This window comes from Leiobunum rupestre, chromosome 11, assembly GCF_980474605.1.
Source record: "Leiobunum rupestre chromosome 11, qqLeiRupe1.1.hap1, whole genome shotgun sequence".
NCBI lineage: Eukaryota > Metazoa > Arthropoda > Arachnida > Opiliones > Sclerosomatidae > Leiobunum > Leiobunum rupestre.
Genome location: NC_143394.1, coordinates 42,981,325 through 43,005,926, shown reverse-complemented (window position 1 = coordinate 43,005,926; position 24,602 = coordinate 42,981,325). Strand labels below are relative to the sequence as shown.

Sequence of the window (24,602 nt, the reverse complement as noted above, 5' to 3'; positions counted from 1 at the left end):
CTCGCAAACGTTTGTACTTCTAACACGCGAACTATCATACTTGACACTCGCAAACGTTTATACTTTTTTTGTGTGATAGTCGATAAAAGCATCAGGTCCCAGGGGACCCATAGATGCTCCGTAGCCTACTAGAAAGGAGCGGGGATAGCGACACAAATGCTTATGGAGGAGAAATGGTGAGGAGATTGAGAAGTTTGAACAAAAAGATAGCGAGCACGCGCAAGAGCGGGGGGCACTGTCGGGGAGGGAGAGTATGAAAGGCCAAGACATGATGCAGGGAGCAACTATTAGGGGTAAGCCGACGCATCAGCGCCCCCCTAATAACGGCAAAGCGGGGGCAGGTAAACACAAAATGGGTGAGATCTCCCAGGACGGCACACGTCCTGCAGAGAGGGGTAGGTGACCTATGGAAGCGAAACAAGACCGCCGGAGTTGGGAAACGATCCACGAGCGCCAGAAACAAGGGACGCTCCAAGGGGCGACGAAGACGCAAGTTCCATAAGGTCGGGTAACCAGGGGAGGGACAGACCGAAACGTTTATACTTCATACGCGCGAACTATCATACTTGACACTCGCAAACGTTTATACTTCGTACGCGCGAACTATCATACTTGACACTCGCAAACATTTATACTTCGTACGCGCGAACTAGCATACTTGCGACGCTCAAACTTGTATACTTCGTACGCGCGAACTATCATACTTGACACTCGCAAACGTTTATACTTCGTACGCGCGAACTAGCATACTTGCGACGCTCAAACTTGTATACTTCATACGCGCGAACTATCATACTTGACACTCGCAAACATTTATACTTCGTACGCGCGAACTAGCATACTTGCGACGCTCAAACTTGTATACTTCGTACGCGCACGCTTCTGCGCAAGCGAAGGGTTTTCGCCGCCATTCGCTGGCGCGTTATTTGAATCTAACCACTTTACGGCCGGATTTCAAATTTCTGCGGCTTCAATATCAGAAGTAAATGAACCGATATTATAGAAATAGCGCTCAGAATCGGAGGGCGTTTTCCTTATGAAAATGCTGAAGAAATCGAGTCAAATAAATGCTAATTTCCATCCCCGTCTTTTGACGTGATAATTTTGTTTTCGGCCTAGGAGCGCGCAAAATTTCAAATTCAGGGTCAAAATGTATCTTCATAAGGAAAACGCCTCCAACATGGGGAGTATAGCAGTCTGAAGCCTAGAGTTCATTTATTTTTGTCAATATCTAATGCCAGAGGAGGAGGAAAGCGGTAATTATTTTCGATCAGAAAAAATTTGAATTTATCTTGATCACAAAAATAGTGCCCGTTTTCCGAGTTGAAAGGAGGGGGGGGTGATGTTTTGACGGTTTTGTTTAGTAATTTCCGAATATTTTGGTCATATTTTTGTCGGTTTTCGGAGTTACAATTCCAGCAAAATTAAAATAAAGTTTTAGCATTTTGTTATCTGCGTAATAAAGTAACCCTGAGTGCATTTACTCCTAGCTTTTTATATATTAATAGTTTAATACATTTATTTATAAATAAATACATTCTTGACCTAACAAAATAATTTTACCAAACCCCGTTACTTTTGTTTTGGACGGCGAAAAGGTGGAAAACTTAGGCTTTTATCCTGTATTCGCTAATTTGCAGTCAATAAGCGCAGTTTCAATGATGTAGAAATATTTTAAAATCCCACACTTACGCGGTTAACTTCAAATTTAGGGATTCACTTAAAAATCTAATATATAGAGATGAGTGTTTGTTTGTTTGTTCTCGGTTTGTATATCCGCTACACGAATCAAAATTTCCAACTTAGGCGGCCCAAATTTTCTGTACAATCTCATGGTGCAATGAATGTTTTCGTGGTCATATTTTCCATTTAACCCGGGAAATACCGGGTACCTTTCTCCGTTTCGGGTTTCTATGTTTATCGAGCTCTGAGGTTTCAACTTTCAAAGCGACCTCGGAAGCAGCGCCCACGGGTCAACGTAAAATGTTGGTGTGTCGCGAAGGCACCCTATCGAATGACGAAACGGCTTGCGCCGCGAAGATATAAGTAATTTCTATAGTAAACATATATATCTAACATGCCACGTGATTAAAGACTGAAGATTGTATTTTGTTTTGTTCAGATATCAATAAGTATCTCGTGTGGATAAAATGGCATTAAATGGTTAAATGATGTTGTATCAATCATTTTTGAGATACCGCCATAGTGAGGATTTAAATGTTTTGGAAATGAATCACCGACGACTTCAATCGCACTGTTTCATTATTGGACGGTTTTTATTGGTACTTGATCAACAACCAAATACGGATGATACTATGAACAATTTGAGAGAATTGTTGGACATATTGCACAATACGTTAAACGAACCTTTAGAAGAGCTAGAAATTGTTTTAAGCAATCAAGTTGACCTGGTTAGTGATCCGTACTCGTGCCCTGTTGTTCGTTTAAATAGTGTTGGCAGAGCAGCATGCAACATCACGAGGGACCAGCTTGAGTGGTGTCGAAATACCTTGGGATTATCTTGGACGAGAACGGCTAGTGTTATCGGTGTTAACGTTAGGACAGTTTATAGACGGCGGCGTCAGTTCGGTATGCTTGAAGAAGAGACGGTTATTTCAGACGAAGAATTGGATAGAAACATAACGAATCTCCTCAACACTACCTACAACGTTGGGGAAACGTATGTAATAGGTGGATTAAGAAGGCTTGGTAAAGCCATACATGTTCCGCGATGGCGGATCAGAGAACGACTCAGTGCCTTAGAACCTGTAGGAATTTGAAAGTTATTATCAGCTACCACAAGCTACACTATTGGATATCTATAGAGATATTGTAGAAAAATATAATAGGCCAAAATATACCAAGTAAAAATGTTGTAAAAACCCCATTGTAAAGAAGGGAGGCGTTCGCTGAGTCATTGGAACGGGACGTCCGAAAACTCGACCGTCCGGTGAACCAGCGGGAGCCACCTTCTAAAACCCCCTTTTTTATCTCCAAAAATTTCCACGTTGCTTGAGAAGAAAGGGCATTTTTTTTGTAAAAAGAACTGTAAGAACACTTGTATTAACTACGCGGGACCGAAAGGGTCACAAATTTAGCGCAGCTCCAAATGAGCTAATGTAATCTGTTTTAACCATGCCATATTAAACTTTTTATTACGTTTTAAACTAACTCCAATTATTTAAACACAATAAGTAAACTTTGAGATTTTTCAGTCGGTTTCAGAGTTTTCAAAATCAGCTCTCCCACGGAACTAATTAACATAAAATTTTGGTGCCGAAACCCGGGGCATTACGTACGAACGCGAAGTTAGTTTATAGTGATAAAACTATCGGAATATCGGGAAAAATGGCCAGCAGTGCGGAAGAAAGAGCAGCGGATCTCATGAAGTATAAAGGAATTCGTACCAAGGTTAGAACAAGTACTACTAAAATACACACGGCCCTGACTAAATTATATGCGAATCCGATGGCTACAATTGACGAATACGAAGATCAGCTATCACTAATAGAACTAAAGGAGAAGACTTTAAGAGATTTAGACGCTACCATCATCAACCTAATGACGACAAAAATAGATGACGACCCGATTATCACGTTGGAAACTACGCAAGCAGAAAAATACCAGGACGATATCATCATAGAGAAAAACGCCATCCGACGAAAGATTAAAGCGCTAGAAAAGACTACAGGTGCAACGACTTCATCCGCTAGTGGAGTTACATCGACATCGAACCCACCCGCAATAATAACCGTCGCCACTAAAGAGGAATCCAAATTACCTGAGCTCGTCATCAAGAAATTCAGAGGGGATATGACTGATTGGCCGAGATTCTGGAGCCAGTTCAACTCATCAATCGTAAAAGGAAGAACATTGTCTAAGTCTACCCCTTTTTCTTATCTTTTGTCTTTTTTGGAAGGAGAAGCGTTAAGCGCGGTACAGGGGTTCAGTGTATCTGATGAAAATTATGACGCCGCGGTCGATTTGTTAAAAGAACGTTATAGTAGAACTGATTTAGTTATTCACTCTTTAATTAATAAGTTGTTAAGATTAGACCCAGTAGAGAATTCTAATGATATTGTATTTTTAAGACGATTTTACGATTCTTGCGAAACGTATTTGAGAAGTTTAAGGGGTTTAGGATTAGATTTGAAAGTAAATTCAGCCACATTATGTCCAGCTATCGTAGGTTGTTTACCAGATGAAATTAGATTAAAATATAGCATGTTAAGAAAATGTAATGAGGAGTGGGATGTAGACAAATTAATAACGTTTCTAAGGAACGAAGTTGAAGGTCGGGAAACTAGCGCCATGCTCAAAAATTCGAAAGGCGAAAAATTCGCGCCAAAAAAGGAAAAAGTCCAACTACCTCCGATTTACGACACTCGCGCCACCTTGCGGCCAAAACCTCCAAGCTCTCATTCCCTGAACGTCAACGTAAATCAAGGTCAACGAATCTACTGTATATTTTGCAAATCCTCAGCGCACCCTACCGTCGAATGCGTAGTCTACACTCTCGAAGAGAAACGAAGGATGATCAGAAACCAAGGAAGATGTTTCATCTGTACGAGAATTGGTCACGACGCACGTTACTGCACTTCCAATTTCAAAAACTGTAAATTATGTCGCGGTCGCCACAACGCAGTTATCTGCGAAGAAAACAAGTTCCACAAGACAGCTAAAACTGAGAAACCACCACGAAGAGAGGATGACAGGAACCTTGACGCCACTACGGAACCCAAGAGAGTTAGCAGTAATACAGTAACGGATAAAAACTACACAGACACAGTAGTTCTACAAACGGCAATGGCAAAGGTCAGCTCACCAGAAGAAACGGGGAACGCCATGAAGATACGATGTCTACTGGATAACGGAAGCCAAGCCACTTTCATCAAGGAGGAGGTGTCACACATCTTGAGACTACCTGTAATTGGACAACAATCCATTCAAATCACGGAATTTATGAACGAGAATCCAAAGAATTCCATTCGAAGAATTGTCCGTTTAGCAGTTCAAAACGCTAGAGAACCGGACGAAGTGATAGAAGTAAACGCCATTGAAGTGCCCTTCTTATGCAACACCTTAACGCTCGTAAATTGCAACCAAGTGCAGGAATTCGCGAAGGCGCGAAACATCAAATTAGCAGACGAACCAACGCCATATACTCTTACAGCTAGCAGCATAGATCTCTTAATTGGAACAGATCACTACTACGACTTCGCCACTGGAAAAATTGAGATGATTGACAGAAGACTAGCAGCAGCTGAAACCAAAATGGGATGGGTTATCCACGGACCTATCAGCCGAAATGACTTTTCGGTAAATTCCGCAACTGTCACTACTTTGAAGATAAGCGTAGCAGAACGGGGAATAGCGGAAACCATGAAAAAACACTGGGAACTAGAATCACTAGGGATTCTGGACAAGCCAGACGCCGAAGAAAATCAGGAAGAAGTAATGGAAAGGTTCGAAAGGGAAACTACCTTTAAAAATGGAAGATACCAAGTAAAATTACCATGGAACCTACCTAAAGAAGACCTACCAAACAATCTGCCCTTGGCCACTAATAGATTCCGAAGCTTAGTACAACGATTTAAACGTGACCCAATTCTATACCACAATTACAATGCCGTCATCGAGGAGCAATTGAGTTTGGGAATAGTTGAAGTAGTTGACGCAAGAGAAGCAAAGCCAATGGCAGGGCGTATTAACCATTAGGCAAAGTAGGCACGTGCCTAGGGCGCCATTTTTCTAGGGGCGCAAAAACTCTGATAAAGCCCCCACGGTCCATGTACTTGGCTTGCCCCTACTCAAAATAACTCCGAAAAGGATTGGGGAAACTAAAATATATTTATTTATTTATTAAAAACCGATACGCCCCTCCTAAGCTGACCAATGCCATGGGGCGCCAAATTTCTCTGTGCCTAAAGGCGCCGAAAGGGTTAATCCGCCCCTGGCCAATGGGTACTTACTATTTGCCCCACCAAGGAGTTCGAAAGGACGACCGATCTACAACCAAACTCAGAGTTGTCATGGACGCATCAGCTAACATCAAAGGTCAACCTAGTCTTAACGATTGTCTGGCTACCGGACCTAATTTAAATCCGGATCTCCTGAAGCTTATACTGAGGTTTCGAACCCACCGTATTGCCATTACCGCGGACATCGAGAAGGCGTTCTTACAGGTGTCGCTGGAAAAGGGTGAACGAGATTCTGTAAGGTTTCTTTGGGTGAAGGAAAATCAAGGTCGAATTCTTGATAATGACTTTCAAGAATTAAGGATGACACGCGTTCCTTTCGGCGTGAAGTCGAGTCCATTCTTGCTGGCGGCTACTATCAAGCTACACCTCAAACTACAACCCGAAGAAGATAGCCGCAGCGTCGAATCCTTAAATGAAGACCTGTACGTGGACGATTACATCAGCGGAGCGGAAAATGTACAACAGGCCTACGAACTCTCAACGTCCGCTTCAAGAATTCTGAAAAAAGCCAACATGACCTTACGGAAGTGGAAGACAAATTCAACGGAGCTGAGAGAGAAATGGGGTAGAGAATTGTATCCATCAAATGAAGCCACGAAGATCGAATTAGGAAAATCAATAACAGAAAAGATCCTAGGGCTATTATGGAATCCAGACTCGGACGAATTTTCATTTGACCTTGCTAACCTTTCAAAGGCGTTACAAAACACCAAGCCGAATAAACGACACGTACTTAGCGCCGTCTCCCAGATCTATGATCCAATCGGTATGCTCGCACCATATGTTATTCGAGGAAAAATGCTTTTTCAGAAGTTATGGATTGATAAGGTCACTTGGGATGAAAGTCTGTCGCCAATTAATGTAACAGAATTCCAACAATGGCTTATGGAAATGCCGGATATTCGAAAGGTCAAGCTTCAAAGATGCTACTATCCCAAAAATAAAATAATAAGCCAAGAATTACACGCATTTTGTGACGCAAGCATCAAAGCGTACGCTACGATTATTTACCTTCGATACGTCACAGATTCGGGAAAACAAGGAGTTTCTTTCATAACCTGCAAAGCTAGAGTAGCACCTCTCAGCGATTTCACACTACCACGTCTAGAACTAATGGCTTACCTACTAGGAGCTCGTCTTTTAAGAAACATTAGGACAACCTTCAAACAAGAGTCGATGGAAGAATATTTGTGGAGCGACTCAATGATCGCGCTTTTTTGGATCAAGGGAAACAACAATGCTTACCGACCGTTTGTTCACAATAGAGTCAAGGAAATACAAAAATTGACCAATCCCAAAAACTGGAAACATTGTCCCGGTAGAGACAATCCCGCCGATGTACCGAGCCGAGGATCTAAGGCTTTAGAATTAGTTGAGAACGACCTTTGGAAAGAAGGACCACCATGGTTGAAGAATAACAAAGAGGACTGGCCAGCTGACAAAATAGAAGTGAAGTACACAGACCTGGAAGTTGAAGCCCGAAAAACCGTTCTTGCTATCCAGAAAGATAAGGATGAATTAGAAAATTCAATTGACAATCTCATTGACCTGCAGAAGTATAATTCAATTAACAAGGTTTTCAGAATAACGGCCTACGTAGCTCGAGCTATAAAGAAAATGAAGAAAGAAGAGGTAGAAAATGGACCAATTAACGCGGAGGAAATGGCAGAATCTGAAATAAAATGGATAACAAACGTGCAGCTTAAAGATTACGGCAAAGAAATCAGAGCGCTATCAGAAGGAAATAAAATCAAGAACGACTCGGAAATCGCCACCCTAAATCCGAAATTAAATTCAAATGGACTTCTAAGCGTTGGAGGGCGTCTAGATCAATCGAGGCTCACGGAGGATGAAAAGCACCCAGTAATCCTTCACAAGAAACAACGTCTATCATTTCTCCTAATGAGGCGAAGCCACTGGGAAATTTTTCATTCCGGACTGCAAGCCACACTGACGCAAGCTCGTGGAAAATACTGGTTCATTTCAGGAAGACAGGTAGCCAAATACGTCATTCAAAACTGTATGTGCTGTCGTAGAAGTCAAGCCAGGCATGGAGAAGCACCCATGGCGCCATTGCCTTTAGCGAGAGTAGATAACACACCACCGTTTTTAACTACCGGAATAGACTTTGCCGGACCATTGTACGTCCAAGTCGGAAATGACGTGATGAAGTTGTATATTTGTTTATTCACTTGCGCCACAACCAGAGCCATTCACTTAGAGTTGGTACCATACCAAACCACCTACGAGTTTCTGATGGCGTTCAGAAAATTCGTAGCCAGAAGAGGAGTCCCACACATCGTTTACTCAGATAATGCAAAGACTTTCATAAGAACGAGCGAAAATCTGAAGCTTATGTGGAATAGTATGAAGGACGATGCAACTCGAGAATTCTTCGGAGCTAAAGGGATAAGCTGGAGGTTTATCGCCGACAGAGCCGCCTGGTGGGGCGGCTTCTGGGAAAGGCTTGTCCGATCTGTAAAAACTATATTGAAGAAAATTCTTGGGCGTGCAACCTTGACGTACCAGGAAATGGAAACCGTGTTGGTAGAAACAGAAGCGACCATTAACTCTCGTCCTATGACTTATTTATTTAGCGAAGCCAAAGAGCCGACCCCCCTGACACCGTCTCACTTTTTAATCGGAAGACGCATCACCTGTTTACCGTCATACGTTCCAAAAGAAGCTGACATACCAAACTCTCAAAAACAAATGCTGAGAAAATTAAAGTCGCGTAACGCGCTGGTTGAACGTTTGGGTAAAAGATGGAAGGAAGAATATTTGATGGAATTGCGGAATGCCCATCATTTACAGATCAAAAGATATAATAAGGAAATGGAAGTAGGAGACGTAGTTATAATTAAGGAAGAAAAAATCCATAAACAATTGTGGAAGTTGGGTGTTATAACCAAGATTATAATAGGGCGTGACAAGTACGTAAGGTCTTATTTAGTTCGCACTCCCAACGGAAATGTTATTAGGCGTCCTACATCCTTACTCTACGCTATGGAAATAAATAACAATGTATAATTTAATTCAGACAAATAATATTCATTCTTTAATTAATTGCTCATTATTTGGGGGGAGTTTGTAGAAAAATATAATAGGCCAAAATATACCAAGTAAAAATGTTGTAAAAACCCCATTGTAAAGAAGGGAGGCGTTCGCTGAGTCATTGGAACGGGACGTCCGAAAACTCGACCGTCCGGTGAACCAGCGGGAGCCACCTTCTAAAACCCCCTTTTTTATCTCCAAAAATTTCCACGTTGCTTGAGAAGAAAGGGCATTTTTTTTGTAAAAAGAACTGTATTAACTACGCGGGACCGAAAGGGTCACAAATTTAGCGCAGCTCCAAATGAGCTAATGTAATCTGTTTTAACCATGCCATATTAAACTTTTTATTACGTTTTAAACTAACTCCAATTATTTAAACACAATAAGTAAACTTTGAGATTTTTCAGTCGGTTTCAGAGTTTTCAAAATCAGCTCTCCCACGGAACTAATTAACAGATATAAACCCACTATCAGATGACGGAAATTTCGGGATAAATCTCTACTAAAATGTTGTAAATCGATTAACTAGATTTTCTGAAACAAGCTCCTGTTTATTTTTTTCGTGTTTATTTTTTGTTAAGGTTAAAATATTTTGAAGGTTTAACAAATTTTGGTTAAGATGTAATATCAGAATGATAATATTAAATACTTTTCTAGTTTCATTGAAATGTTTTTTTTATTGATTATTAGTTTAATTTAGCATAACACTACATGTAATATTTTTATATTATAATATATAATCATATAATATAATAATATTATATACCATATATGTTATAATACTTTCAAATTGAAATATTACCGCTTGCCTCCTCCTTTGGCATTAGATATTGACAAAAGTAAATGAACTCTAGGCTTCAGACTGCTATACTCCCCATGTTGGAGGCGTTTTCCTTATGAAGATACATTTTGACCCTGAATTTGAAATTTTGCGCGCTCCTAGGCCGAAAACAAAATTATCACGTCAAAAGACGGGGATGGAAATTAGCATTTATTTGACTCGATTTCTTCAGCATTTTCATAAGGAAAACGCCCTCCGATTCTGAGCGCTATTTCTATAATATCGGTTCATTTACTTCTGATATTGAAGCCGCAGAAATTTGAAATCCGGCCGTAAAGTGGTTAGATTCAAATAACGCGCCAGCGAATGGCGGCGAAAACCCTTCGCTTGCGCAGAAGCGTGCGCGTACGAAGTATACAAGTTTGAGCGTCGCAAGTATGCTAGTTCGCGCGTACGAAGTATACAAGTTTGAGCGTCGCAAGTATGCTAGTTCGCGCGTATGAAGTATAAACGTTTGCGAGTGTCAAGTATGCTAGTTCGCGCGTTAGAAGTATAAACGTTTGCGAGTGTCAAGTATGATAGTTCGCGTGTTAGAAGTACAAACGTTTGCGAGTGTCAAGTATGGTAGTTCGCGTGTACAAAGTATGCTCGTTTGCGTAAAGTATGCTAGCTTGTGAGACAAAAGTATGAGATATAGTAGAAAGGTATACAATAGTGTGAAGTAAGAATTTTGTCCGGTTTGGCGTGCCATAGAAGAGCTCTAATCGCAGAGTGTCATTCATTGGTTAAACTGGGGGACAAGTGAAAAAATTAATTAAATTTTAGCTACACATAATTTTGCAATAAGAAACACGGTGAACTCTTTCAAAACGGAGAGTTTAGTTAAAAGAAAAAAAACCTGAAATTATCGATTGAAATTATTTAGCGCGATTTTCAACGCGACAACTTGTCCGATGATGAAATGTCCGGAGACGAGTTACCCTTGACGACGAATTGACCGCCGACGAGTTTGTCCGCTATAGGAATTTACAATTTCTCATGGTACCCTGACTGTGGTTTTCGACGGTTATGGTTGGCAAAACAACTTAATTAATTGAATTAATTTAATAATTAGGTAAATCTGCTATAGACGTTAGCATAAACTCTATGTCTTATTCAACTTGTTAAAAAGTTCCACGCGCGTCTGGATATTTTAGAGTAAATTGGCTCGAGCGATTTCGCGCGTGCTCCTTGAAATTAAATAAATGCACGAGCTTCTACGCTTTAATTTTAATTATTAGATATTCAAATTCTAAGACTTTGGATATATTGAACTTTAAGAATACTTAAGAATAACGATCAATAAATAGCTAAATAAGTACCCTATATACACACAACAAAATGGTCAAGACCAGATCGTTTGCACTCATCGAGGGCTTAATAAATATTGGTCAAGAGTACCGGGAAAATATAATATCAAAAGTAAATAACACAATCAAATCAAATTATGTAAGTGGGGGAATGTGAACCTGAAGGGTTACATTCTATATATAATCTACTCTTTAATTAATGTGGGACTCAATCAAGTAATGAATCCATTTTCTCATTGGCTAGATTTGCCGACTTTTTGACGTCATAAAATCCGTATTGCACATGCGTCGGATTCATTGCTTGATTGAGCCAGTTTCTTAAAAATGCTAAATCAAGCAATGAATCAAAATACGTTTTGCGCATGTGTCGGATTCATTTTTAGTTCCACATTGATATATATATTTATATATCGAAGTGGGACTATTGCTATGGACGGAATTTCCGCCCCCTCCGACCAAACCCCTTAAAGGGAGAGTTATCGAAAAAAACAAGTTAATAAATGCATGGGTATTTTTTTTATGAATTTGCGAATTTACATGACCTTTGGTGCCTAAACTACAAAAATGTTTGATATAAATTTCCTAAAATAAACACATTTGAATCCCAGTTTAAGCCGGGAGTAGTGGCTCACTCCTGTAATCCCAGGCGTGCGGGAGGCAGAGTTTGTGGATGGCCGTGTGAGGACGACCACCAATCCCCCAACGGGTGGTCGGCATACTTCCGCCACGGGTGTCCCCACCCCTGTCCCCACGTATCCCCCCGTTGGCGTGGCCGTTACACATATCTCGCCCTGATTAATCAGTTATTGAGGGCTGGTGTCTAAGGCCTTGAAGGGTCGACACCGATGTGTGGATTTCAAAAAAAAAAAAAAAAAAGAATCCCAGTTTAAGAATTTCTTTAAATCATATTTCCACTAATTTCAATAATTTAAAAGAATTATGTTCGTCGTGTTTTGCTTACCTATTTTACCTTTGATACTTTCCGTCTATCTAACGATAGGAAATCACATGGCCTCAACAGCTTTTGTATTGATTAATTTGGTTTGCCCACCCGGGTATCCTGAGGGTGGGCACTCTTTAACATAGGATGGTAAATTATATATCAAACTATAGGAAATCACATGGCCTCAACAGCTTTTGTATTTTTTAACGGGAACGAAACTAGTCGTCTAGTTTTTTAATAAAACTTAAATTTTATTGTACATACAGTGGTTTTTAATTTAAAAAAAAAATTCTTCAATATAGCTTTTGTATTGCTTTCCCCACCATCGTATCCTGAGGGTGGCTGGCGCCCAAGTTTTAATCCTTCAACTTAGGATGGTATTTTATATATCTAACGATAGGAAATCACATGGCCTCAACAGCTTTTGTATTGGTTTGCCCACCCATGTATCCTGAGGGTGGGCGGTGCCCACTCTTTAACATATGATGGTAAATTATATATCAAACAATAGGAAATCACATGGGCTCAACAGCTTTTTATCAGTTTGCCCACCCGGGTCTCCTGATGGTGGGCGGCATCCACTCTTTAACTTAGGATGGCAATTTATATATCAAACGATATTAAGGGTGTATGGGTTTGCCCACTCGAATACACTGATGTGGAACTAATATTACGGCCTGGGCCGACTTGTTATTGATGATTCTATTATTTCGCCACTGTAAAAGTCAGACATTTTATGAACCGCTAAAGGTAAATAATTATGGTTTTTTATTTTAAAATAATACTTCATATTTACGGTACATATACCATAATGCTTACTAAACTTGGTTCTAATGTTACAGAAATGGGTTAGTGATTTTCCCCGCGTTTTCTACTACATAATTTACATCAACGACATTGGGGATAATGTTGTCTCAACCCTCTACATTTTCGCTGATGATGTGGCCCTATCCCGGGCGATCTTTTCGTCCCATGACGATCAACTCCTGCAAGGGGATCTCGACGCCATCACTACATGGAGCAAACAATGGAAGCTCCCTCTGAACACTGCGAAATGCGCCATGCTCTGCCTTCGTCACTCCGGTCAACCACCCGTGGTGTCCGTCTATCGCATCGATGGTGGCGCGCTCAAGGTTGTCACTTCTCAGAAATATTTGGGCGTCACCATCACCGACACCCTGGAGTGGGCTACCCACGTTGCACGGGTCACCTCCCAAGCCGCTCGCGCGCTGGGCTTCGTTAAGCGCCATCTGGCCCATTGCTCTTTTGCCACTAAGACTCTGGGTATAAAAACTTATGTCCTTCCTATCCTGGAGTACTGCTCAGCGGTCTGGGCCCCCAACTCGGCAAGCGGGATCCATTCTATTGAGTCTATCCAACGTCGTGCTCTTCGTTTCGCGGCGAGCGTTGGCTTTTCGTGGGACACTTGTATGACAAACGTTCTAACTAATTCCTAATGGAACACGCTCGCTTCACGCCGCCATTTTAGGCGCCTAGTTCTGGTAAACTCTGTCGTTCACCGCCACGGAGGTGCCCTTGCGCCTCTTTCCGCGGTGGCCTCTCAGTGGTTTCGTAAACCCCGCGATCTCCGCACGGTGTCTGTGGTGCCTCCGGGATTCCGTATTGCGTGCCGCAAGCACTCATTCCTTCCCTCGTCCATTCGGGACTGGAATTCCTTGCCAGATCGTCTGAAGGGCATTCCCATTCAAACTCAATTCCGGAAGGAGTTGGCGAACTATCTCGAACTCTATGACTAAGTGTACATTATCTCTCAAGCTATTTTATTTCAAATTTTATTACCCTTTTTCGTTGTATGTATATTGTTTTTGCTTATTGACTGTACATATCTCATTTCTCACTGTCTTGACGTGATGGGTGTTGAAGTTTTATAGCAGCAGCGCTTCGCAGTGATGATCAAGAACTCGAGTAAACGACAAACTGGTTTTAATTTAAATAATAAGAGCAAGTTCCATGATTGAAAGCTGGTAAATTAGTGACACACTGATACCATGAATCTATTTAACCCATGAATATCCAACTCTATCATAAGCCACGGTATACTCTGAGGGAACGTGGGGCGGAGCCTATTTTCGCGCCATACGAGTGATTTACTCTTTAAGCCAATAAGAACGAATTCGGAAATGATGTCATTTTAGCGCCAGATAGTTTACGAGAGCTCGGAGAGCAGAATAGCCGCGAAATGACTTCTCAGGTACGGTTCACGTTATTTTGTTCAAAATAAGCTTTACAGTTATAATTCTTTCTAGTATAAAAATATAAATTAAAAAGGAATGTTACTCCGATATTTTGAAAGCAATCTTACGCTATCGAGTGTCTGTGAGATTTATAACAATTTAAACATACAAACTATCTCTGAAAAGCTAAGCCTCGGTGAGACTTTGGAAGAAAACCTGAGTCAATTTTTGCCATATTATTATTAAATAATAAATGCTCTGTTATCATTTTATTCTAATAAAATCTATTCTAATAATAATATGAAATAGATCTATTTATTTAAATAGATTAATGATAAGTACTGCAAAAAGGAAACATAACCATAACGCGTCATTTGAGGAACTAAGGCTGAGTTCTACTTCGACTCCGTCACTATAAATTGGCTCCGCCCCACGCGTCGCCAGAGGTGACCTAGGGTATTCCAGTTGAATATTCATGGGTTAAATAGATTCATGCTGATACGCAGTGTGAAAGGTTTTATATTAAAACCCGAGCGGGGAAAAAAATTAAAAAAACAAATATGACAATAAAGCGGAGAGATAAAGTAAAAAAACATCTCTCCGTGGTTTTGTTCTCTTTCCCGCTGTGTAGATAAACAATATTCGTCGGTTATCTTCAACAATGGGTCTCTGAAATTTTGTTGAGCTAATAAAGAACTAAAGAACTAAAGAATCCCTATGGTACGTTCGCCCCCCACCCCGCCCTCTAAGGTATTTAGTGGAATTTTCGGCTTTAAGTTGCACCACGGCCAGGTTTGATCTCTCGCGCTACCAAAGTTGGCCGTGGTTGCACGAACAGCAGCGCGTCATCAAAGTTGGCCGTTATAGGACTAAAGAAAAGTTATTATCTCTTGTGTGTTTTTTAATTATTTTTTATTATTAATTTGTTGTTTATGACTTACTAAGTAGGTGTATTACTTATTATCATTTACTTATGCTACTGATTGAGCTCCCACTTTACTGTCGGTTATGCCGCTCCGATTCAAAGGAGTGTACGTAATAATGTTCAATCAAACTATTAAAATATAATATTTGCGCCGTAATTCTGTAATTAAAGTCAACTTGAAACCGTTAGAGCAGAGTTTGGGCCTTTCAACATAAGGTTATGTATTTGTACCCCGCCGTTCCGCTGGGCACTACGGCGGCACACAAGACAAAGAGTCATGCCGGACAAAAATGCACTTTGCGAAACAAACGTTCGGCCAGTGAGACAGCCATAAAGACAGGCTCACATATGGCAAACAAACGCCCTCATCATGGCCCAACAAAAGGCGACACCATGGGCTGCCCTAATTCCCACCCTCGCACAGCTGAGGACTAGAGTGACTTCCTCTTCCACCACACAAATCCTCCCCAGTAGGATATTGAATGCCAAGTATGGAACACCCCCGAGGTTCCAGTGACCCAGCGCCCCGATCACGAGACACCTCCTCGAGGACTCCAGTGACCCAGCAAACCGGGTGTGGACCGCCCCCAAGAGCCCCGCGACACCGAACGCCGGGTGTGGAGCCCCTCAAGAGCTCCAGGTACACTGTTCCTATCCAGTGGTTTGATGGGCCTTTCAACAGCCAGGCTATATAGCAGACGACAAACGGCAATACTATTTCCTTTTTGACTCAGCAAAAACTACAGTGAAATGGGGTAAAAATGGGGCCAAACATTTAACAAGTGTTGGCCGCGGCTTTCTATGGGAACTCTTACTCTGCCTTCCGTCCCTGTATTGATTAGTCCATGTTTGTACGATCAACAAATAAACCTTTAACGTTTTTAACCTTTTATGGCAGCGACTAATAGAGGCCGACATTTTGAAGGTCTCATGCTCAAATGATGGAACAATCGCAGAAATTTGCAGATTCAAGCGCTAATCTCGTTACCAAAGTATCGTATACTGTGGATACTTTAGCCTCTAATATGGTGGCTTTCAGAGTGTCCTTTGATGATTTGGATACGCCTGAAGGAGCTGAAAATTGGCTAAGGAAACATCTTGAACTTGGTAATGATATACCTTTAGCAGTGAAAAGTTGTTCCCGGTTTGGCAGACGTATGGAGAAGATAAATAAACCTGTCTTTATTGAGCTAGATAGTGCTGAAAGTAGGAAAATTATTCTAAATGCGTCAGATAAACTACGAACCAATGAAGTGCTGGAATATAGACAGGTCAGGCTTGCTCCAGACCGCTCTACTGAGGAAAGGATGTTCTACAAATTTCAACTTTGGAAGAATAAACGTTTCACTACCAGAGTGAAGTCGCAAAGCACCCCGGCAACGTTGGAAAGTGGTGGGGTCGAGTCAAAGAACGCTCTCCAGAGTTTGCCTCCGGACACTCAAAAGACAGAAACGTTGCCGCACTCGAATGGTCTCTCCGTGAAGTCCAACCGAAGTGGTGGTGCATCCAAAAATGTGCCACCGGGCCTGTCTTCGGGGAACCAGGTTCGGTAGGCCGGCAAGTCACCCCGTCCTCTGATGTAACCATCTTCCATGGGTCTCGAAAACGATCTCACAAGGTACGCAGAGGAAATCGACGTGGGAAAAAACGTACCAATTTCGTGTCTGTATATAGTGTAAAGAGTTCTATAAAGTTTGGTTACCTGAACATGCAAGCATCCTCGCAACAAAAGTGGATGGAAGTTACCACAACAATTCTTGATAATAAATTAGACTTTCTCTGCCTGTCAGAAACGCATTTGAGGGACGGCAATTTGCCACCTACGCTTCCTGGTTTATCGTGGTTTGGAGTAAATCGAGTGGGTAGTGTGAAAAAAGGTGGTGGACTTGGAGTTCTTGCTCGTAACGATGGTTCGCTTAAGGTACTGAAGACCTGCTCTGAGCATGTGTGGTTTTCCCATGAGTCCCAACCGGACATGGCTATTGCCTTGGTTTACTGTGCTACTGGAAAAGGAGCTAGAGTATGGAATGAGAAAATCTATACATGCTTAAGTGAAGATATCTTAGAATTCACATCAAATGGGTTTCGAGGCTTTTGTATTGGTGGTGACATGAATGGTCATTTGGCGGAGTTTGATGGCTATGAGTGTGAAAATGGTGAGCTGCTGCGAGTTTTTGCGGAAGTACATGGTTTCACATTTGGTAACATGTTGGAGTGTTGTGTTGGACGAACGACATGGAACAATCGGACCAGCAAGTCTACCATTGATTACATTCTTCTTAGTGAAGATATTGTTCAAAAAGTCTTACTTATGGAAATTGACGAAACAGGGCAGTCGAGTTTGGGAAGCGATCATAACTTGGTCATATGTGAAATTGAAACAAATCCTGGTTCCCGGGTTTGCCCAGTTCCGACTCCTAATTGTGTCACGCAAAAGGAGTTTTGGGACTTTGATAACGAAGAGGCCATGGCGAATTTTCGTGATATGATGGAAGACTGGGCCTTTGGTCTAACAAGTGCTCCTAGCTATGATACCTTTATTGAAGCATTGCTGAAAGCTGTTCGAATGAATCTAGCGAAAAAGTCTCCCTCGAAGACTTTGAAACGTGGTGTCCTTCCAAAGAAATGGTGGGATAAAGAGATTGCTAAGGCTATTCATTCAAGACAGCAGGCTAGCCGTGACCACAGGAAAGCTAAGTCCCAGGGGCAAACTGAAGATGTTATCCGTGCTAAATGGACCACCCTACTTCAGACGAAGAAAGCTGTTAAGGAGATGGTAGCTCGAAAAATAAAGATAGTCAATAAGCGAGTCGAGAACGATATTGTTAAGTCGGGAAAATCAATGGGAAAAAAGTTTTGGAAATATTTGTCTAAGCTTCGGAAAAGTGCTTCTTCTGTAGCGTCTAAGAAAACTGGCTTTCGTGGAAAAAAATGGAGTTTTTTTTTGTTTTTTTTTTTACCATGCGCCCACATATGGTGGTGAGCCGCTCTGTTTCAAAAGAGTTGTATTTTATACGGGTCTATTAATAAATCATAAATCATCATGCTGGAAGTAGGTAAACGCTTCGTTACAAAACCGTCAATCGTGAGACCAGTTTACGGCTGGTGCCTAAGGCCTTGGGTAGACACCACTTTGTAATGTATATATAAAAAAAAAAGACCCGTTTACTGTTTACAGGACCAGTCCTGACGATTAGATTTGCTGAAGGATTCTATTTTACTTTGTTTTTTAATAAATTAAGATATGAGAGCATTAAAGAAGGCATTAAGATTAACAACGTCTAGTTTCGCTAAAGTAAATACAACGCCTTGCAGACAATCGTCAACAGAGAGTCCAAGTTTGACAGAAAAAGATGGCATTGGCAGCGATTTCGCTCCTCATAGAACTTTAGCCAGCGATCCTGTTAGTTATAAAAAACAAACGTAAAACACTATTAAAATGTATTTGTTTTATAGACGGAACATGGAGTAGAGCATATTGGGAAATTTTATAAAATCGATCCAGAATTTTCAAAAGAATTCTATCAACATGGAGGGTTTTCAACTCTTTACCGGAAACAGGTAAATAATCACTTGTAGTGCTGCGAACTCAGTTGATTTTACATACCTATGATGTTAGATTACAACCTTCAACGAAATGAGCCTAATGGTTCGTTCACCTTCCCTTGAAATAATAGAATATTTGAAAAATGCGGATTATTCAAAGCCTGTAAACCGTTACGTTATGTGTATCCTTGAATTTACTTAAAATTAACTTAAAATACGTATGCCCTTAACAAAAATTCTTAGATGGACCAGCTGGTGTGGGTAAAACTTTGTGCTTGGCTCACATTCTTCATTATGCAAGTGTATCAAATTGGTTAATTTTACACGTCCCATGGGGTAATATAATAACATATAGTTGAGTTTTTTTTATCTTGTAAGATTGATTTTAAATATTATAAAGCACGTAAATGGACTTTTCGTCCGTGGGATGCGGTTCCATCCATGAGAAATCCTGACAGGTTGGATTCTCCTATCTTCGCCAATACATGGCTTCAGCATTTTCGATGTCAAAATTTTAAACTTCTAAATGATTTAAAACTAACTTGTAGTAGTCAATACAGGTGGAGTAAAAGAGAAGTCACGGAAGCTGGCGATACTATCCTTAGTATTGTAGAACATGTACGTAAAAATTGATTTGTTAACTCTTCGTAAATTAATCAGGAATAAAAATGTTTAGGGTATTAGTAGAGGTAATCATTCTACGGATTGTGTTGCTGTTATTTTAAAGGAATTAAAAGAGCAAACTAAAACTGGAAAGTATGTAAACTAGCTTGTATTATGATATTTTGAATTCTGTAAGTTAAAATCTTTAAATTTCAGATTTAAGTTATTGGTGGCTGTTGATGGATTAAACGCAATATTTATGCCCTCCATAATGCATCTCGCTGATCAAAACCCCCAAAAACCGGAAAACTTTAATCTAGTGCGAAGCTTTCGGAAACTGTTGGACAATGATTGGGTATTTAGTAAATATTATTTACTAGGTAGAAAGAAGAAAATTTCTGTATCTAATTAAAATATTGTTACACTAGAACAATGGTGCAGTGGTTTGCACAGTATGTCCACTAGCTTCACCGTTTTTTAACCAGGATATGCCTTATACTCCACGAGCTTTACTTAATAAACAGGTAATTATTTCTTTATCAGAAAAATTTAAGTGTAGTTACAAATTAAGCTTTTTCTTTAAGGGTTTTGAACTATTAGAACCTTTTATTCCTGTCAAAGTTAATAATTACACCCAAAAAGAGATTTTAAGCTGTCTGAATTATTATGTGGATCGCCATTTCCTTAGGAAAGAAAGTAAACTAATATTCAAACAATGTAATTTATAGTATTCTTAAATTTCGTATTTTTACCCAGTTGAATTAGAAAATGGATTTGAGGAATTAATCTTTTTGAGCGGATCAAATCCAGAGTACCTTATGAATGTTTGCTCGTATCGATAATCAATCTCTAGATAAGTTGTTTAACTAGGATAGTTTGTAAAATTTTAAATAAAAATTGACATGGTACCCTAATACTGTCTTTAAAGGGTCTTCGTAAATAAGGATTTTTGGCTTGGTAAGTTACGACTAAGCATTGTCAATTTGCGTTGCTACTAGGGGTGTGCGAGTATCAATTTTTGACTACCGAGTCGAGTTCGAGTTTTTATAAATTTTCTTATCGAGTTCGAGTTCGAGTTTGAAAAACCTAGCGAGTTTACGAGTTTTAAAATATCACCTTTTCTAAGCTTCGAGCCCTTAACGAGTCTTAAAATTCTTAACAAGTTTCTATTGAACCATTACATTTGGGAGTTTTAATATATTAAAAGAGTTAATTAGATAACTAAGATCTAATATTCGTAAAAAAAATTTGCATAATATTTATTATCACACAATGGTTCTAAGTAAATAAAACAACACAGCCAATGCTAGCTGTTTTAAACATCACATGACAATTTAAAATTAGAAATCTGTCACATGATCCAATGAAAAAAAAGTAGCTGATAAAGTATGACGTCGAATGTTTTTTAAGAGCCCTAATTGGTGGAGAGCTATGACGTAATATTTTTGAAACTGGATAAGAAGAACGAAAGCTGGGCGAGTTTTTCCATTTTTTATCGAGTACTCGGTTAATACGAGTGCTCGCATAGCCCTGAAACTCGTTAATACGAAAACTGCTTAACGAGTCTTTATCGAGTTTAACCTTGAACCAATTTTAAACTCGAAAGTTCAGCGAGTTTCTGGACAAGGGTTATCGATTTTCGAGCCGAGTACTCGAGCTCGAACTCGATTCGAGTACTCGATTTAAGCGAGTGCTCACACACCCCTAGTTGCTACTAAATCTAACTTCTAGTTTTTCTATTTGCTGCCCGCAGGATCAAATATTGGTCTCTCACTCCAATTGTAGCCACGCTGCAATTCAGGCTTGTTTAACATAGTCCTGACACTTATGATGTTCCTACACAAAAATTACTCTAAAGTTTTCTAAACCAATTTATCATAATCATTCCTACTATGGGGAGGAATGCAGCCACTGCCAATTTGGAAAATAACGCAAGACCTTAACCAGGATTAAGAGCTAACAGCTCCCTTTGCTAACCGTAGGCTATTAACTTGAAACATGTACCTTCATAGGCTCGACACAGATTTTAATGGGCATGAAATTCCCTCCAAACCGATGATCTGTACACCATGTCATGGAACAAAAGTAACTGTCAATATTACTTTGCCGTAAAAATCAATGGGATCCCCAAAGGTACATGTTTCAAGATAATAACACTAGCACTATAGGAGGATGTTGAGTACTTCTCTCTAAGAGATATATACTTCTTCCCTTACTAAGACTCCCATGTTAGCTCCATCTACTAAAGTACCTCTGGACTTCTTAAGCCATGTTCAAACTTTGCGTTTATATCGATTTGAAACAGGCTAAATTGTTTTAAACTGATTGAAATCGTTTCCTACTACATATGTGTGAACATAGCTTTAGAGGTATGGTTGACTAGGTTAGAAGTTTTTGATTTTGCGCTTTAATACCAAGGTAGTGCGACATTAAAAAAAAGCATTTAAAATAAAGTAGTAAAAAGTGCCAAACAATACACGTAACTTAACCAAACGTAGGAAATACCAGTAACATAAATATATATAGTAGGGATGCACCGATATATCAGCCTATTTTTCTAATATAGGTATCAGCCAAAAAGGCTTAAGCGAAGCTGGAAATTGGTTGATACTGGTATTAAAAAGACCATTGAAAAGTAAGAAAATTGCCGATTAACTAATGATAATATTTTATTTGTTTGGCCGCGCCTTGTACGCCAGACTTCAGACGCTAGATCATACCTTTTTTTTTACAAATAAAAACGATTTGTGAGAGAAAATATGTATAACGTAAAATGAACAGAAACATATTCGGATATGCTCTTGCAAACTTTTTTTCATAAAAAAATAGAATAAAATATTATGATAGTGTACTGAACCGTCTTTTACAATGATTTGATCCGTTGCCTACGTTAATCGATTAAATAACGTAGGCAACGCTTTGTAATATCGGCTCTACCCAAACGGTGCATCCCTAATACCATAAGTAACATAACAATCATAAGTATGACACTTCCTAATATTGCTTTAATTCTAATTTTCTAACCGAACCTTTTTTCGGCACTGATACTCTCTTCAAGCTGTGACTTGGACTCGCGACTTACCGTTTTGTATGACTACTTTTTGATAAAAATTTAAGTCGTATATCGAAGAGCACGTTCTGGAGTCGCGAGGGGCTTGGGCTTTGCGCTACCTTAGAGCAAGAGTCAAGCAAGTCTGAAAACCCCTATTTGAGAAAAACCAGTTTTAAGTTCGAAATCTAGCGTAATAACAATGCTAATCTAATAATGAAAATTGATAAAAATAGACTGAAAATATACATTAGAAATTTTGTACTGAGTCACCTTAATTTAAAAACACTCAAGGATTCTTATTTTGAATTTCTTTCAATAGTCACGTATCTCGACTTACCTGACTTTTGCTCTCAGGTAGCGTTTGTTTAGAAGCCCGCGTGCGAATCACGCGTGATAAAAAACATGGGCTCGTGGCGCCGATAATTTTTTTTAATTTTTATCATTTTAGCCTAATTTTCCGCCTATCTATTGGAAACCTGTTATTTCGGCTTAGCGGAAGTCTAGCATATTTTAGACACTAGAGGGCTCTGTGCCGAGAAAACATCTTGATTACGCAATAACTATGAAAATCAGTTTGGTTGTAAATCTCGTTAATTGTGATACTTATTGTTATTATGTTACTTATGCTAATACATAGAAAAACATATCTAAAACAATAAGAAAGCTATGGATAAGATAGGCACTAGATTTTATGTGGGCTCTAATGTCATTTAAGCCCTACAAGGCAACCCATCCTACTGCAGGAGGGAATTGTTATTATCTGACCTGCACCAAAGATAATTTAAACTCGTACCCTAGATTCGAAATCACTCTCTCGCGCGCTGCCGATAGCGTTTACCCACTTCTCACTGGAACTCAGAAAAAAATTCGCTCCATGGTTTGCCCCTTACCGCAACCGATGGAGCCCGATTTTTCTGAGGTCACGTGCCGGAAAAGGGTAAACGCTTCGTAACAAAACCGTCAATGGGAAAGCTCTCAGTATTCGAATCTAGCTACGAGTAGAGGCCTGCGCCGATCTGACATGGGTCGGCGGCGGCGGCTTACGCCGGCGTTTAGGCCTACGGCGGCGGCGTCTTCGGCGTGGCCAAAATGACCGGCGGCGGCGGCGTACGCCGGCGTTTGTATAAATTTTAGAGCTATTTCTTGTAGTGACAGTTTAAAAAACACGCAACCAGAAGCGCAAGGGCCAATACCAAACTTGTACTAGTCCTTCCATGGACTAATTAATGTACTTCGCACAGGGATGCCCCGTTCCCGAATATTTGCTTCGGGAGATTGTTAAATTTGCGCTCTGGCGGCGGAGTTAGGAACTAACTAACTAATGATAACCGGGGAAGAAGGAAAAGGGGTGAGGAGAGGGAAAATACAAATGTAGCTCACCAGCTGGAAAACACGTGGGACTGGCTCAATTTGTAAAACGTTGGTTTTAATGTTTTAATGTGCGAAGTACATTAATTAGTCCATGGTCCTACAGGTCCTTCCGAGGTAGGCCACTGGCCTGACGTCAAACGACAACCAAAATTATTCGCAGTTATGCCGGGTCGAAATTCAGTTGAAGGCTCGATATTGGCTTTTTATTTATTTGGTCGTGCTCCACGATAACTCTCTGCAGTGGCGTAGACAAGGAGGGTTCAATGTCAACCCCCTGGGCCTACCTTGACTATACTTAATTGACACCCCCTTCTCGACACCCCTCTTAATATTAACATTCTGGGACCCCCTTTGACGAAATTCTGGCTACGCCACTGACGCTCTGAGCCTTCCAATCAAAAATAAATCTGAGTTACGAATAATATCATTTTTGCTGCCGAAGGTTATCATCGCACGGTGAACATACATATTGCTATTTTGATATGTTATTTTCCATTTAAATATAATTTAAGGTATTATGATGTGATTTTATAAACGTATTGGACGTCTAAAATGCAGTATATCAAATGCTTCATTTATTGAATTTGAAGTAAAAAATTATTATAATTCTCGGATTGGCCCATAGACATAATAAAGAAATAGACACCTTACGCGGAGTTTGATTTGACAAAAAAATACGGGAGCTATAACTAGCAGACAGCCGGCAGTTGTTCCGTATTCCTGGGGTACTACGTGTAAAGCGCCACTTAAGTTTGGTGGCGCTTTAGGCTAGGCGCCCACTGGCTCTCCGTTTCGTATCCGT

At 40.2% G+C, this 24,602-nt stretch overlaps 3 protein-coding genes across 3 annotated transcripts; all 3 read left to right on the top strand.

Moving 5' to 3' along the window:
* The first annotated feature begins 3,348 nt into the window (after positions 1–3,348).
* On the top strand, positions 3,349–5,718 carry LOC149922913 (uncharacterized). The gene has a single exon (XM_090162325.1). It carries the CDS (start codon positions 3,349–3,351, stop codon positions 5,716–5,718), a length of 2,370 nt encoding a protein of 789 aa, XP_090018451.1.
* A 242-nt stretch (positions 5,719–5,960) lies between these two features.
* LOC149922912 (uncharacterized) lies at positions 5,961–9,011 on the top strand. The gene has a single exon (XM_090162324.1). The coding sequence runs from the start codon at positions 5,961–5,963 to the stop codon at positions 9,009–9,011; it is 3,051 nt and encodes a 1,016-aa protein (XP_090018450.1).
* Positions 9,012–18,277: 9,266 nt separating this feature from the next.
* On the top strand, positions 18,278–20,278 carry mRpS29 (mitochondrial ribosomal protein S29). The gene is made up of 10 exons (XM_090163237.1): positions 18,278–18,631; positions 18,685–18,789; positions 18,848–18,956; positions 19,018–19,110; positions 19,175–19,392; positions 19,451–19,530; positions 19,594–19,732; positions 19,806–19,901; positions 19,962–20,073; positions 20,134–20,278. The coding sequence occupies exons 1-10, from the start codon at positions 18,473–18,475 to the stop codon at positions 20,217–20,219; spliced, it is 1,197 nt and encodes a 398-aa protein (XP_090019363.1). The 5' UTR covers positions 18,278–18,472; the 3' UTR covers positions 20,220–20,278.
* Positions 20,279–24,602: the final 4,324 nt, after the last annotated feature.